Raw genomic sequence first — 18,010 nt, 5'->3', positions numbered from 1 at the left:
AGAGTTAAATAATATTAAAAAATTTGAAATTTTAAAGTACTACATACATGTTCAATACTATTATTTCCTTAGAAAACTGTTTTCAACATTATCTTACAAAAGGATTTTTGAGAAGAGGCTTTCCTTGATAACCAAAAAAAGGCTGAATGGCAAAAAAAAAAAAAAAAAAAGTTTTCACAAGGGAAGAAAAGTCAACTGGTACTATAATGAGAGATTCAAGTGACTATCTTAGTGAACTTTCTTATAGACAAATTATTGTAAATAATTATTGATTTCTGTTTGTTATTGACTGTTAATTATAATATAAAAACACTAATTTATCTTTTCTTTATTTAGAGCAAAGGAAGGGATTTATTATATTAAGAAATGAATAATTGCTAGAGGAAAAAAATGATTTGGAGTACAGGCTCTGGTTAATCAATGAAAAAGATTATGATTATGTTAATGAAAAATAGACTATCAAAATAAACTTGTATAATTTTTACAACCAATATAACAAAATTAAACTTGAGCACAAATCAAATGTTGTTATGCTGACAATTGATTACAAATTTAAAGGATGTTTGTCAAGATCCCTGCCACATCTGAGAGATCATTAAATAGAAGTGGCTCCATATAGAACCTTCTGAGGAGAAAGAGACCTCAAAATCTAGTCATTTTCACATTAGGGATAGAATAGGTTAGAGAGAATCAACTGGGACTGTTCCTAAGTGAAATATATCTTAATCACTTCTGTCTTTTTAGAGGTCAGATCAAAAAAATGATAAAATAGATAGCCATCATTCTTCTTAGGATCGTGCTGACTTATTACAGGCATAGTTTATGGGAGATGGAATATCCAATTCGAATCAACAGAGGTATTATAATAAAGGTATTTTAAAAATCCATTTCAGTGTCAAACAATACCTGCTGCTTGGGGATGGCATAGGAGATGGGAAAACCTTTGACTGTCATGGTGATTGTCATGGTAATAGATTACTAGCAATGCAAGACCATATTCTAAATAAGCATCAACTGTAATAAAGTCAGAACACTTTTTGTAAGATTGGTAAAGCAGGCCATTATAATCAATTTGCCATTCAAGAGCAAATTGACTCATGTGGAATCAAAGGTAGCAAAGGAAGATGTTCTAACTGACATAAGGACTATAATTTAACAGAAATAGTTACATAGATTTTAGTTAGAAATTATACAGTTTCACATTTTCTGAAACATAGCATTCATTATGTCCTGTACTACTCCTTTACCCATGTCCATGTTCAGAATAGTGATGGAGGTAATTCCCAATTTTTGCCCTTCTAGTGAAGGCATTAACCTGATTCAGATCAGCAGAGAGTTCATGATATATCTTACGGAAAATAACATGCCATATAACCTGTATGGGGAGGGGGGAGTATCAGCAAGATTCCTTTACTCCCTAAAGACACCAGCTTTTGGGAATTCACTGTTTGACAAAAACTTCTGGGAAAATTGGAAATTAGTATGGCAGAAACTAGGCATTGACCACACTTAACACCGTACACCAAGATAAGGTCAAAATGGGTCCATGATCTAGGAATAAAGAATGAGATTATAAATAAATTAGAAGAGCATAGGATAGTTTATCTCTCAGACCTGTGGAGGAGGAAGGAATTTGTGACCAAAGAAGAACTAGCTATCATTATTGATCACAAAAGAGAAAATTTTGATTATATCAAATTGAAAAGCTTTTGTATAAACAAAACTAATGCAGACAAGATTAGAAGGGAAACAATAAACTGGGAAAACATTTTGACAGTCAAAGGTTCTGACAAAGGCCTCATTTCCAAAATATATAGAGAACTTATTCAAATTTATAAGAATTCAAGCTATTCTCCAATTGATAGTCAAAGGATATGAACAGACAATTTTCAGATGAAGAAATTGAAACTATTTCTAGCCATATGAAAAGATACTCCAAGTCATTATTAATCAGAGAAATGCAAATTAAGACAACTCTGAGATACTACTAGACACCTCTCAGATTGGCTAGGATGAAAGGAAAAGATAATGCTGAATGTTGGAGGGGATGTGGGGAAACTGGGACACTGATACATTGTTGGTTGAATTGTGAATTGATCCAACCATTCTGGAGAGCAATTTGGAACTATGCTCAAAAAGTTATCAAACTGTGCATACCCTTTGATCCAGTAGTGTTACTACTGGGCTTATATCCCAAAGAGATCTTAAAGAAGGGAAAGGGACCCATATATACAAAAGTGGCAGCCCTTTTTGTAGTGGCTAGACACTAGAAACTGAATGGATTTCCATCAGTTGGAGAATGGCTGAATAAAATGTGGTACATAGATATTATGGAATATTATTGTTCTGTAAGAAATGACCAGCAGGATGATTTTAGAAAGACCTGGAGAGACTTACACGAACTGATGCTGAGTGAAATGAGCAGGATCAGGAGATCATTATATACTTCAACAATACTATATGATGATCAGTTCTGATGGATATGGCCCTCTTCAACAATGAGAGGAACCAAATCAGTTCCATTTGTTCAATGATGAATAGAACTAGCTATACCCAGCGAAAGAACTCTGGGAAATGAGTGTGAACCACTACATAGCATTTCCAACCCCTCTATTTTTGTCCACCTTCATTTTTTATTTCCTTCACAGGTTAATTTTACATTATTTCAAAGTCTGATTCTTCTTGTGCAGCAAAATAACTGTATGGATGTGTATACATATATTGTGTTTAACATATACTTTAACATATTTAACATGTATTGGTCTACCGGCCATCTGGGGATGGGGGGAAGGAGGAGAAAAACTGGAACAAAAGGTTTTGCAATTGTCAGTGCTGAAAAATTACTATGCATATATCTTGTAAATAAAATGCTATAATTAAAAAAAAAGATTTCCTTACTCCTCTTAACCTTAAAGAATAGAGTCATTAATTATTTATTCTTCTCTACAGACCTCAGACCTTTTACTCAATCATGCAGGCATCACTCAGGAATCAATATAAATTAAAAAAAAATCTTTATCCTATTCCTGTTTTTCCTTTACATTAGCTATTCAGAACTCAACTTGGCCCACTGTGTGAATTTTGCCAGAACCATTAGCACTTAAGGTGTTCCAGGTTACTGAATTAATGGCCATTGAGGTTCAGTTGTTTATGTGTTTTTGTAAGTGGGCAGACATAGCAATGAACCAGTGATGTTTATCAAGAGCCAAGTCCTCATAAGTTACTGAATGAATTAGCAGAGGAAGTAAAGCATTGGATCTAAGACTAGCAGTCACAACCTGTTCCCCCCCCCAAATCACTAATATCTCAAAAAGTAAGATCTTAAATATACTTTTCCATTTAGCAATGGATGCCTTTTGTGCCCTATCATCTTTCATTCAGAGTTTCTCACTACATGTTGGCTGATGCAGAATGAATCACAATGAACCCTATCCATCTTCTACCATCACCCCTTATTTAGAGTTTCTCATTACATGTGAACCTATCATACATAATGGGAAACTCTGAATGAAGTGATGATATAATTTTTTGTCATCTTTTCAGTAGCAGCAAGGGAGCCCTGTAAAATAGGGCAGCAACTTCTTTTCAAAATACTAGCACTTTGGAGCCTATGGATCCAAAAAACTAATGGTTGATTAAACTGGTCACCCTTTTGTGCTTACTAAAGGCTCTGATCTTTTTTGAATAGAGACTTCCAAAAATATAGTCCTTAGTACTTTTGGACAGCCAACTTTATACACACACATATACAATACACACACACACACACACACACACACACACACACATATGAAACCTGTTCAAGGTCCCATTCCAAAGAGATGGATTTGTAAGTGACTCTATAAATAGAGGCCATTGAGGAATTTTAGCATCAAGCTATATTTCTTGATAATTAATATTACTCTATAATCCATCCTTTCCCCGATTTTGTCAAAACCCCATCTCTTAGCTAGCTCAAAAGGAGACTACTTCCTGTGTGAACCTAGGTGTGTGGTTGAGATTATGAGGCAATGAATATCAGTAGTTTATTATAGGCTATTTCTCGAATCATATAGGTTCTCCCCATCTCCCCATACATTTTATTTCCTCAAAATTAGAACTGGTCTCTTCCCTTTGTCTTTTCTATGAGTTATCATCCCCTCTAGGACATGTGCCGTGTCATTCTCTTCAGTCAATATTATGTCATTAATATAGTGAGAAGCACTATATTAATTTGGGGGTTCTTTGAAATGTCATACAAAAGACCGAAGCACTAGATAATACAGTGGTCACAGGATCTGAAGTCAGGAAGTTCTGAGTTCAAATCCAACCTCACACAATTAATATCTGAGTTGACAGTAAGCAAATCAATTACCATCCTTTAGCCTTAGTTTTCTCATCTTTAAGACAAGGATAAGAAAAACAAATGTCTGATTAATCTCAGTCATGGAAAAAGTGACAGGTTGTGAAGAGATCTTTAGAGATATTCAGTCTTAGAAATTAAGGGAGACACGCAAGGTTCGGGGAATAATATAGTCAAATCTTCTCCCTTTAGCAGTGATTTCACTGTGTGTGAAAGATGAATTAGAGAAGGGAGACTCATTAAGAGGTTATTATTAAGAGGTTAAAACTAGGGTGGAAAGAAGAGTCCAGACATGAGATAGGATGCGGGACTGAAATGGAAAGGACTTGTTGGCAGCTTATTGTGTATATGGAATAAGTAAGAGTTATGAGCCAAGGATCAAATTGAAGTTGTCAATGAAGCTAACCTAAAAGCTAATGGTGCTTTCAAAAGAAATAGGGAAGTTTGGAAGAGAAATATGTATAGAGGAACAGATAATGAAATCTGCTTTGGGTATGTGATGCCTGAATTTGAGATTGCCTGAAATAATCAATTCAAAATGTCCAACAGGCCCTTGGAGACAGAGTACTGGATCTCAGGAGAAAATATATATAATGCTGCATCTTTATCTCCTAGAGATTATAATTAATGAACCCAAGAGAGGATCCAGAACAGAGCCTTGGGATAACTTCACAAGTAGAAATTGTGATATGTATAATGATACACTTAAGGAGACTGAGAAGGAATAGAATCAAGTAAGAATAGTGTCATTAAAAACCCCAGAGAGAAGAGAACAAGAGAAGATGGTGATCAATAAGAAGAGCTTATATTTATCTAGAACGTGAAGTACTTTAAACATGGTGTTCCAAAACTTTTAGTGCAGTTTGAAGTTTTGAGCTTTCATATCTGTAGTAGCTTAAAACTGCCTTAAGCCTTTCAGAACACCTTGAATATAATTCCTTATTTGAGTCTATTAGTAACACTATGAAACAGATGATTTTATTTTCCCAATTTTATAATGGAGAAAATGGAAGTTACAGAGGTTAAGGGATTTGCTCAGAGTCACATATTGTATTTGAGGCAAATTTCAAACTCAGGTCTTCTAGACTTCAGGTTCAACATTCTGTCCTCCACATTACCCCATTACCTGTAGTCAACAATGTTAAATACTACATGAAGATCAAGAAGGAAAAAGAATGACAAAAAGCTATATGATTTGGCAATTAAGAGCTATCATCATTTTGTAGAGAATTGTGTCTAAGCTGAAGATTATATTGCCCATGAATTTACTCTGGATAAATTTTAAATTTTCTAAATTTTTAAAAAAGAATACAAATGATATAGTATAGGAATGAACACATTCATTCTTTCTACAGTTTTTAAATGTTTGTTTGTTTGTTTTTGCTTTGGGCTTAGCACTGACTGTGTAAGAAAGTTTGTGATAAAAAATACTCAAATAAAATAAAGGTAAAATTAATCTTTGGACTTGTTTTACAAAAATTGTAATGAAGCCTAAAAAAACCTGTAAGTTTTACAACTAGATAAATAATTTTTAATCTCTTTCTTGATGATCTTGATCAGTCATATGCCTTCTTACCCAAGAACCTCATGCTTACAGTTTATTACAGTAATTTAAAAAAATAGTTTAAATTATCTGAAAACTATTTTTCTATGAGTTTTATTGAGCTTTCTTAGGATGATCTATTTTGTTAAATTTTATGGTTGTCATGATCTTTTAAACTGCTTCCTCCCTAATCATGAAGTTTACTTTGATTTAAAAGATCTTTCTATAAAGCTATTTTGAGTTGCATGGAATCATTTAAATTTGATTTATTTTTACATAGAAGATATTTTAACATACTTTAGGATGACAAATATTTCTGTTGTCAATCTTCATTGGCTCTTACTTTGTGTGAAAATTGTATCTTATTCTGATCCCCCATATATTTGCAAGTAGCAAGTATAAAGTAACAATAGCAGGAAATCAGATTGCAAAGGGGAACATAGACATGATGTACAGACTGCCTACAAGATCAAAAGAGATAATTTACTGCATGATTTATTAATCAAAAATCAAATCCTGGAAATATATGCTATAGCAGGGTAAGCCATCTAGTCCTTGCTATCAGGTTCTTTTGGTTCTAAATCCCAAATAAGCTCTAGATATTTGCAGCAAGAACAGAACAATGGTGCTGATAAATTTGAGATGATTTAGACAAGCTGACTTTAAAGTTTTACTGACAGCTTTGAAACAATTTGCATATGTTAATGAACTAACTCCTAAGGTTGCATGAATAAAAGTCCCCCATTAAAATCATATAAAAATGTGATCTCCCCTCTCTCTATTCCCTCAGCTCTCTTGCACCACCATTTAGATGAATGCTATCAAACATTCCTAACTTGAATCCATGTTTTCATTAGTTACCCTCTCTAATTTCCTGCCTTCCCATTCTCTTCCTCATGCTATCTACCTTCCTCCACTATGTTATCCCTTTCTCCTTGTTATCTGCCTTTGTATCTTCCCCATCTTTTTTTTTTCTTTTGCCACTTGTCACTGTACTTTCTGTGCTTATTTGCCCCTCCACCTTCTGGACCTTATTAAATTGTGCTTGAAATCATATTTCCCTTTGTCTCTAGCCTTTCCTGGAAAGTACACAAAGAATCAGGCATGTTTCTCCCATTTCATAATTCCATAAATTAATTAGCAATTCACTTTGACATAAAATCCAAGTGATATATTACAAAAAGCATTTGTGTAGTAATTCTCATAAACAATAACCCTCCTGGAAGTTTCATCAGATCTGGGAGTGCCAACTTATTCAGCAATTCTGAAAAATCCTTCTCCTTCTCAGAGAATCTGGGAACTCAATTTATCAGTTCCAGGAAGCCCGAGGAAGTGCTCCACATAGGCATATGGCCCTGGAAGGACCCATGGATTGCATCACAGATCATCAATCCGGGTTTTTGCATTTTGAGTACTTTTGGGGATGTTTTATATTCACATTCACTAAATAGCTTTAGAACCTGGTGAGAACATTAGTAAGGTAATGAGCTAGCAACAGCCTGAGGAACTGGAATAGATCTGTTTGTCCCAAGAGTACTTTCATTTTGCAGATGTGTGGGAAAAAATAGGAACCACAATCATTTCACTGCATCTTGATGGGCCAACAATATAAAAATTCCCTAGCTACCTTGTGGCCTAAAAAGACCTCAATCTTTATATAAGGATGTTTATAAGATAAGTTTACCCACTATTGTAAAAAATTACTTGCTGTCCTTAGATAAGAGACCTTTCAGTTTTATCTAAAAGGACTTCTTTCACAATTGTAAAAGTATTTGGTCTCCATTCCTTGTCTCCTGCCTGGTACCAGAGAATGTTTTCCTATTCTAATAATAAATACTGCAGCTTGCATTCTAAATATTCCCTTTTTCTTCCTTGACTGACTCCCTTCTTTCTCTACTCTTCCCTCTCCTGTGAAGTGCTTTACCTCGATATCCAAAGATATCATAGAATGCTGTGGATTGGCTGTAAACTCAAAGCAGGTGTGAAAGCTAAATATGTTCCCCAGAAATCTGAATTTGCTATCAAGAACAGAAGCCTTAGCTTGCTAAAAATCTCTTTGCTTTCAGTTTGGCTTCTATTTTCTTTTCAGGATAACATTTTTATTAAGAAAAGAAAGTGAAATGAATATAAAGTTTTCCAATATAGCGCTAACAAGTTGTCCTATCTTCCTTCTACCGTTCCATTTCTGGAAAGATATGAAGAATTTGTCACTATGGAAACACCTTCCCAAAACAAAAATCCCAATTCATCCATGAATTATTAGATACATCCTATGATATTGTCTAATATAGCAAAAAGTCAAATAATAGTAATAAATATCATTAGCCTTCTACTTTTGACCCACAATTAGCCTTAGGTATAAACATCATCACATAGATTTAGTGTTAAAAAAATTTAAGCATCATATGTGTGAGACACTGGGGATACAAAAGCAAAGAATATACACACATATGTTTACATATACTAATAATATGTACATGTATGTTCTGGAAAATAAGTTTATATACATGTTTTTGTATGTGTCTATGCATAAAAGGGTATATGTCTGCACAGAAGGAAGGTAACCTGAGAAAGGAAGGCTCTAGAGGATGAATAGAACAAGAATGGGTACATATGATAAATATTAATAATAAGGAAAAGATAATAGCCAGCAATCATGAAACACTTTAAGGCTGTATGTATGTAATACTTTATAAGGCTTTCTGCATATGTTATATCATTTGATCCTCACAACAATCCTGTTAAGTGAATACTAATAATCTCCTCTTTACAGATGAGAAAACTGAGGCTGAGAAGTTAAGTTCTTGCCCAGGATCACACTGTTAGTGATAAAAGCAGAACTTGAACTTGGATCTTTCTGGCTTTGGGTCCAATATTCTATCCACTATAGCAGCTATCCTTAATAGTAAGAAGGAGGTCACTAAATGAGTGAGTTTGGGGAGAAAGATAATAAATTCAATTTTTGACATATTGAGTTTGTATCGTCCAATAAGCAAGACTGGAATTTAGGAAAGCTGGAGTTGGATGAATAGAATTAAGAATCATCTGCCTAATGATCATTGAATCAGCGGAAGTTGATGAGATCACAAATAATAGCATGAAAAGAAAAGTAGGCTCAGGACTCAGAGTCATATATCATGAAGCAAATGATATTCAAGGTACCTGTAACATATATGCTGCTCAAATCAATGTGGAAAGGCATCAATTGGTTATTTGCTTCAATTCCTTGAATCAGCTCATTCTTAGTGTTTTCATCTGACACCCATTTGGCAAAGAAAAGATCAAATATGACTAAAACGCTGCCATTTCTGCAAAACAAAAATGATATTAAAGGAAAAAACTCAGTATCCTTTTGTGATTTGTCCTTATTACATGTTAGAGGACTTAAATATCTTAACAAACATTACTTTGTTAATCTTAATTAAGTTGACTATGTTAAGTATTATCTTTATTCCTTAGATGAAGAAGTAATAAAAAGGTTAAATGACTTATCAAAGAATATATATAAAACCACAAGGATAGCAAGTTTAAAATTTGAGTTTCTGGATTTATGCTTCATATTTTTATCCATAAAGGTTTGCATTCTCTTTCATAGTAAGATAATTTTTCATAAAGAAAACTTAGCATCAAGTTAGGTCAAATTAAACAAACATACCTATGAAGTCATATGGCAATACAGTGTTCCATATTTCACTAGTCAGGGGAATAAAATGTATGAATTCAGTTAAGTTTCTAATATCTCAGAGGAATGACTTTCTGTAAAAAAAAAAAAAAAGTTGAATCTATTTCATAAGATCCCAAAGTAGCCCTTCCAGAACTATCATACAATGTGATAAAATAGCCTGAGAATCCTCTGATTAGGTACTGCTGCCAATTACCATTCAAAAATGCAGAGATAGGAAACTGCCATTTTATTATGCACAGTGCACAGGCTGAACTGAATTCTTTATCAATCAGTCAATGAGCTCTGGGTATCTGTTTCAGCAACCTTATATAGAATGTGAATATATATATACAGGATGAATGGAATGGAATTTTATAAAGAGCAGGAGGTGGGGTTAAGGGTTTATATATCAGGATTCTTTCAGTTTATAAAATATCTTAGGGAATAATATAAATCTCCTTTATTTTTGTTTTAGTTATTTTTATTAAATGAGATGTGGCTGACTTACTGGAAAACATATTAGATCTGTGTTCCAGTCTTGATTTTTCACTTAACTAGCTCTTTGACCATGGACAAATCTCTTAACCCGGGATCTCAGTTCTTCATCTGCAAAATGGACATGATAATACTCATGCTATTCAGATCATAATTTTGTCATGAGAAAGACAACCCTAAATATTATATATTTTTTCAGGATCACACAGTTAGTAAGTATCTGAGGTCACAGAACTCAGGCCTTCCTGCCTCAAAGTCTAGAACTCTATCTACTATGCCATTCAGTTATGAGGCTAGTCCCATCATTGGTGAACATACAAAAAGATGAATTCCTATTCTCCCAGAATCTTATCTCTGCTATTCCACACAACTTCTACCAAGGATTTAATCAGTTCGTCATTATCATTAAATGATAATTAAATCATTTTTCCAATCCATCACTTTTTGAATATGATATATTTGTGGAAACATCTTTATTAAAAGATTAGGTCTTTGTAATAGAGAATAATTAGGGATTGTTAACATATTATACAATTTTCTAAAAAAAACAATAGAACCTTTTCTGTTCCTCCTTTTCAAATCTATATCCAATTTATTGTCCATCTGGTTCTTGATCCAAATATATGCACTGATATAGTTAATGGAAGGACTAGCCATCTAAATTTTACATTAAAGTCAGTACAACAGATTTTTTTTCAAAAACTGTGAAATTTTTCAGACAGTAATTTGCATGTATATCAAGTTGTAGAGGGCTGAAACTCCAAAAAGGCATGCTTCAATCAGACAACCCAGAACTTAAGGCTAATTATCTATTTGATGTGAGATAATGGCTGTATATACATTTTAAAATGAGATGGCAATGTGACAGCTCTCCTCATCATTAGTGCTTGCTGAATGTTTGGTGGTGAGATAATCATAGGCAAGGATTGGAGGGTGGAGGGAGAGGAGCTAGAGTCATTTGGCAGCAGGACGAGGAGGAGAGAGGCTGGAGACTCTAGACTCCAGAATCCAGGATACATCCTTGGCAAGCCATGTGGCAGCTTGCCTACCTCCTTCACTTCTCCCCCCACATTGGGTGCCAAATATAAAGTATGGGCTAGCTCCCTGGAGAGCCTCAGGATCAGCGAGAGTCAGGACAAATCAAAGTCCTTGGTCTTTGTGGGGAGCTTTCTTTTACTTTTTTATTTTTCTTGAGGATATTTTTTGTCTACGTATCCTTTTCACAAAATGACTATTATGGAAAGTTTTACACACCATTGAAGGAGAGAATCTGAACTCAAAATTTTTTTTTAAGAATATGAATTTTTTTACATGCAACTGGAGAAAAATACTAAATGAATGAGACTTAAAAATATTTATTCTTTTTTTCCCTTGCCTTAAAAAAAGTTTTATTGATGTGTTTTATTTTTACATTTTAACATTTAGAGGTTTGTTGTCACAAATTAAAGAAATTAGGTAAATTTATACTATGGTAATTTCAACTGAAAATTTTTGCAACATTTCACATCTATAGTTCCATCCTGAATTTATAAAAATGAATAAAATCTATTTCTTTCCCTCCCAACACATTGGGAAAAGAAAAAAAGAAGAGAAAAGCAAAATTTCTTAATCAAATATTCATAATCAAAATAAATTCTCTTAGCTATATACAAATATGTACTATAATATGATATAATATGGTATAATGTGTCTACTCGTGACAGAAATTAATACAAGTAGCCTGAGACAAAATTCTGAACACTGTCACTTCATTAATAAAGCAAGAATTTATTAATAGAGGGTCGATGGCCACCTCAGCTATAATAGAGACAAAAATGTGTAGAAGCAGGGTCTTTTTAAAATACAGAACAAAGAACAGGACCAGGGAGAACATGATTGGTGGTAAGCCAGACATCATCAAAGCGATAGGAAGATTATGATTCCATTTTCTAAAGAAAGCAGGCTAGTACCCACGTGGGGCTAGTGATCACAGGAATGCTGATTGATTTATGGGATCCATCTTGCATTCTAAAATCTTTGCTACTGCATCAGAATTTGCAGAATCCCTGACACCCAGAAGATTTATTAAGGAGATAACAGCTTTCCTTAATGGTATAAGGACAATTAGAGACAATTCTTAGAACTAGTTTTGGGACTAATAGCATACAAGATGACAGTTCTTTCCTTTTAATTATAGTGACTTATGATCAGGTTCACCTTTAAACTATCTCAGAGGGGAAAGCTAAATTCCTGAACTTAACTAAAGAACATAGAAAGAGGATTTAAGTACATACAAAATTAATATGAAATCAACACAATATTGAATCAATTACGAAGTAGAATTAATTTGAATTTCTCAATCTCATTTTTCATTCTAAGCCCATCACCTCACTGTAATGCATAGCATTATCAATTCTCTGAAATCTTGAATAATTTTACTGTATTGAGCATAGTTCTTACAGTTTTCAAAGTTGTTTCTTTTTTCCAGTGAGTGTTGTTATTGTATGAACTATTTCCTGGTTGTGTTCATTTTGTTTATAAAGTCTTCAAAATTATTCATTTTTATAATTTGTCATTACATTATAAATTGTCCTTCAGTTCTGCTGACTTCACATATCAGTTCATATAAATCTTTTATGTCTTTTTAAAATCATCTACTTTTTCATTTCTTAAAGCAATATAATAGTCCATCACATTCTTATGCCACAATTTATTCAGCCATTCTTCAATTGAATGAACTTAGACTTAGAGTCCAGTTTCTTATTATTACAAAAAGAGCTTCTGTAAATATTTTTGTACAGATAGGAACTTTCCCAATTTCTTATATTTCTTTTAGCTGTAGACCTGTCAGTGATATAAATGGCTTAAAGGCAAAGAGCTGTTTAGTAACTATGTATAATTTCAAATTGTTTTCTAGAATGGTTTTACCCATTCATAGATGTAAATCAACATGCTCTTCCAATATTTATCTTTTTCCATTTTTGCCAGCTTTGACAATCTTATGGGTAAGATGAAATATCAGAACTGTTTAAATTTATCTTTCTCAATTATTAGAAATTTGGAACATCATTTTCATACAGCTATAATTACACAGGTTTTCTTCCCCTTAGAACTGTCTATTCATATTCTTGAACTATTTATCATTTGGGGAATGACTTGCTTTCTTAAAATTTGAATCAGTTTCTTATATATCATGAAAATTAGACCTTTAGCAGAAAAACTTAATACAATGATTTCCCAATTAATTGTTCCCTCACTAATCTTAGCCTTATTAGATTTGTGCAAAAAAAAAATTAAGCAATGTCAACAATGACATAAAAAACAGGGAGAATCATGTTTGCACAAGCATTTGTCACTCTTCATGGAGAACATCTTTCATACAAGCCAAATAAAACAATTGCTTATTAAAGTTGAGGCTCTGTAGAGATTGGTATTTGCAGATGACAGTGTTCTAATTATAGGAAGATCCAGAACCTTACAATGCCTATTTCATGAGATTTTCAACTATTTGAAAGATCGCCCTAATAATACATTCAGAAAAGTTAAATGGAGAAAAAATGCCTAGATTTGTCTACATTGTAGTATGCAGGTGCATTATAGCATAAAGTACTATATAGTACTCTCCAAACTTGTACTCATAATTACAAGTTGTTTTTATCAGAAGGTGGCTGCTTTTCTGAGATTCTAGGATATATAGTCAATCTATACTTTGTAGTTCACAGGCCCATATTAGTGAGCTTCCCTATGATAGTCAATGCCATAATACTAATATTTCATTATAAGAAGAACAACTATAATATATTTTCTCTATACTCTTCCACAAATATGCAGCATCTCTTGTAGGAAATGGGTACAAATTTAGGGTACAATAGTGGGGAGGTATACATATAACTATAATAATAATATATAATAATATAATAATAACAATGAACATTTATATAACACTTTCAGAGTTTGCAAATATGCTATGTAATTTGATCCTAACAATGACCTTTTGAGGTATGTGCTATTATTATCCATATTTTACAGATATGAAAATTGAAGCTAAAGATGACAGGAAAAGATAATGACGAATATTGGAGGGGATGTGGGAAAACTGGGACACTGATACATTGTTGGTGGAACTGTGAATGGATGATTCAAACCAGTTGCAATTGTTCAGTAATGAAAAAAGCCATCTATACCTAGAGAGAGAACTATGGGAAATGAGGGTGGACCATAACATAGCATTTCCACTCTTTCTGTTATTGTTTGTTTGTATTTTTGTTTTCCTTCTCAGGTTTTTTTCTTTCTAGAGCTGATTTTTCTTGTGCATCAAGATAATTGTATAAATGTGTATACATATATTGAATTTAACATATATTTTAACACATTTAACATGTATTGGACTACCTGTCATCTAGGGAAGGGGATGAGGGGTGGAAGGAGGGGAAAATTAGGAACAGAAGGTTTTGCAAGAGTCAGTGTTGAAAAATTAGCCATGCATATGTTTTGTCATTAAAAAGCTATAATAAAATAAAAAAGAAAAATAATAAAAAAGAAAATTGAAGCTGAGAGATTATATGACCCTCTCAAAGTCACATTGTTATTGAGAATAATAAAAGGATCACAACAATTCCATGGCAATTCATACTTCTGATACTACAGAACTACATGATCTTTTATTTTATGATAAATGGACACCAGGATGGGATAATATAACAGTTTGTTTTCCACAGAGAGCTAGAATTCTGAAAGAAATGAACAAAGTTGCTTAACAGGTAAATTCAACTAATTAGAAATGGGTCCATGCATCCTTTTCTCTCTCTTTCTTTCTTCTTTCTTTCTTTCTTTCTTTCTCTCTTTCTCTCTTTCTCTCTTTCTCTCTTTCTCTCTTTCTTTCTCTCCCTCTTTCTTTCTCTCTCTCTTTCTTTCTTTCTTTCTTTCTTTCTTTCTTTCTTTCTTTCTTTCTTTCTTTCTTTCTTTCGTTTTTGCTGAGGCAATTGGGATTAAGTGACTTGCCCAGGGTCACATAGCTAGGAAGTGTTAAGTATCTGAGATCAGATTTGAACTCAGGTCCTCCTGACTTCAGGGCTGGTGCTCTATCCACTGTATGTCTCTCTCCATTTCCCCCCCCCCCACCTCCCTACGCCATGTATCCCTTTCAACCATAGACCTCTATCTAGCTCAAATTAGTTAGGGTCACTGACCTGGCAAAAGACAAATGTTGAATGAGCATGCATAATAAACTAATTATATATTAATCAACATACCCCATAGAAAGAGTTTTCTGTCATCTTTGAACATGGGATGCATGACAAGGGATAGGGAATATATCAGGGAGGGCATGAAGAAGGCAAAGAGGAAAGTTCTATTAGTTAGCAGAATATTAACCAATCAGGAATGACAGAGAGGAGACTGGGTTTGGTTAATGGAACATGGTAGGGATTTGGTTAAAAAAGCATCTCTTGCTTCTGTACCAGTGCTTTTCCACCATAAGAACTTATGTGCTTTCTGCAGGAACATAATAAATGTTTCTTCACTCACTCCAGAGACTTCGTTTTCTTCTGGATATATATATCTTGTACTGAGCAGTAAATTCTGCTTAAAAGTGACAGATAGTAGGGGGAAGAAAAATATTTCTCTCTTTCCTTTCCTTATTCTTCCTTTCAAGCAAAATCTTTTCAGGAGTCAACTTCATCCTCAGCCACTCTCTCTGCTTGAACTACTTCAGTGCTAGTGAGCTCAGCTTTTTAAGGCCATCTGTGGTGAGACTGATTTCTGTCTAGCCAATAGTACTGCTTCTTCTAATTCAATCAAGTAATTGAATAATTCACAAAAGGGTAACAGATAATGAGTGACTATTTGTTCCTACAATTCCTTCTATTTTTCATGATTTGGCAAGATGTACCTGGATATTAAGATGTTAATCATTTTTGTATGTGACGTTATTAAATCTTAAAACTGCAGTTTATCTTACAAGTTTAAAGGTACCTTTCAGGACTTTTTGTGGATCAAATGAGATGAAGTTCTTTTAAAATATTATATCATTATATAAAATGACACATTACTATTATGATTCTTATAATGTGGAGAGGAAATGGTGCAGTTTTGCACAGTGCACTAGGACCTGATTAGTTCCTTCCTCCTTTGATGCAATTTCCTGGTGACCCAAGAGCATTAAAAAAAATCTCACCCACACTATACTTGTCCAGTTAACTAGACTTATTTTCATCTAGAAATGAAATTGGGCTCAGTGTGCAGAGGCCACTGTATCCTTTTTGTATATCCTTGTTGGGTTAGGACAAACTAAAACTTCTATTATTAATTATTCTTATGAGTGACTCATTTTGTCCCAACTGGCCCACCCCAATGTAGTTTAGAGAATCAAATAATCCAAGAAGAGTCTGATAACCCACCATCATCACTACCACCTTTTTAGGGGCCAGTCTCTCCCAAGACTGAACTTAGTCTGTATATGTGGGTTCAGTTCTAAGAACCTAAGTGCTCCTTTACTTATATTTAATATTAATTAATTAATATTTAATATTTGGATTGACATGGGTACCTTCACTGGCCATTTATCATATATTATACTTGTATTTACTTGTATTACTTGTATTATACTTGTATTTACTGTTGCCTAAATATTTCTATATATAGAAAAATATTTTTTAAAATGCAATTTTAAAAATTTTTAAAAAGCACATGTTGACAGAAAAACTTAAGCTAAACAAGTGGAAGTACTATTATTTTACTGTAATGGGGAAGTTATCTCTAAAAACTATTTAAAAATGAAATAATTGGAAGAAGTACTAGTTAAGGCATTTTACATTTCATTTTGGCTCCTCACTGTCTTTCTCAAAATCTATGGCTTTTGACAAAACAGGCCATGGATGGAGTTCATCCCCCAGTTGGTAGTCATCTCCAAAGTACAGCTAGCTTTGGTTTATTCCAGAGTTATGGACTCCACAGTGAAGCAAGAGATGATCTTAGCCTAGAATGTGACTCCTGGCAGATAAAAATGCTTATGAATAGCCAAAAAATGGAAAGCTAGAGAAAAGAAACTTTGTAATCTAGCTGACTTAGCCTCCATCATTGATAGAACATATGAGAAAAAGCTGTTATGGTTTTGATCTTTCATGATATGCTGACAGTGTTTTGTTCTGAGAAGAATAAAGCCATACTAAATATTACCTTTACAAGATTCAGCCCAGTCTCAGTTACTGATATCACAGACTGAACTACAAACAACTGGATTCAAGAATGCCTCAAATATGGGACACAAGATTTTAAGCAAAGTATAATATGGAATTTTCCAACACAATTTTACATTAAATTTACTCATGGATTGTTTTATAAAAAAAAAGTAAATCATGGAAGTGATTTAGCAATGGTTTCCCAGGTCATACTCCAAGATTTTGTCATACTATCTGCTCAGCTGCTCTCCCTTTATGTTTTTTCATTAAAAACTAGAAAAGAAGAAGTCAGCTGGAAAAAGAAGAAAAAAATCTGGAGCATTTGTATTACTATTAGTTCTATAACAGGAGAATTTTATGTATTTGAACTTTCAATTGTACAGCTACTCACTTCTGGGCAATGTGGAGTTATGTCAAAGGCTTTAGGATATGTTCTAAGATATGGATCCCAGGATAACTGGATAAAGCTTTTAAAATTATGGAGTAAGTTGCTTTCTCCCCTAGAGACATTAAGTTATGTAAAGCAATGCTTCATACTGAATTAAAGATAGTATTTAAAATATCTGATGACTTCCCAAGAGGGGATAGGAAGAAGTATAGACTTAGAAATCACAAACTTTGAGTTGGGTAGATTCAGAGGAAGCAGAGTTGTCTAAACTACCTGAATATATTGATCAGTGTAAGTAATTATACTCTAAGCAGCAAGATTTGGGTAGAGTGGAGTCAAAAGTCTATTGACAAGTTCCCATGGACTCCTCAGAGAGCATGGAACAATGAAAAAAATTCCAGGATGGCTCAAAAGAAAAATA

General features: G+C 33.5%; 1 protein-coding gene across 1 annotated transcript in view; it reads right to left on the bottom strand.

Moving 5' to 3' along the window:
• The window catches only part of TMPRSS15 (transmembrane serine protease 15), a 131,128-nt gene that overhangs the window by 98,393 nt on the left and 14,725 nt on the right, over positions 1 to 18,010 (bottom strand). The window contains exon 4 of the mRNA XM_012544342.2: positions 9,048 to 9,193. Coding sequence (XP_012399796.1) covers positions 9,048 to 9,193 — 146 coding nt within the window. The remainder of the gene's footprint in view (positions 1 to 9,047; positions 9,194 to 18,010) is intronic.

The sequence above is a fragment of the Sarcophilus harrisii genome, chromosome 3, assembly GCF_902635505.1.
Source record: "Sarcophilus harrisii chromosome 3, mSarHar1.11, whole genome shotgun sequence".
Lineage (NCBI taxonomy): Eukaryota > Metazoa > Chordata > Mammalia > Dasyuromorphia > Dasyuridae > Sarcophilus > Sarcophilus harrisii.
The sequence above is the reverse complement of the archived record's forward strand: the minus strand, read 5'-3'. Positions and strand labels throughout refer to the sequence as shown.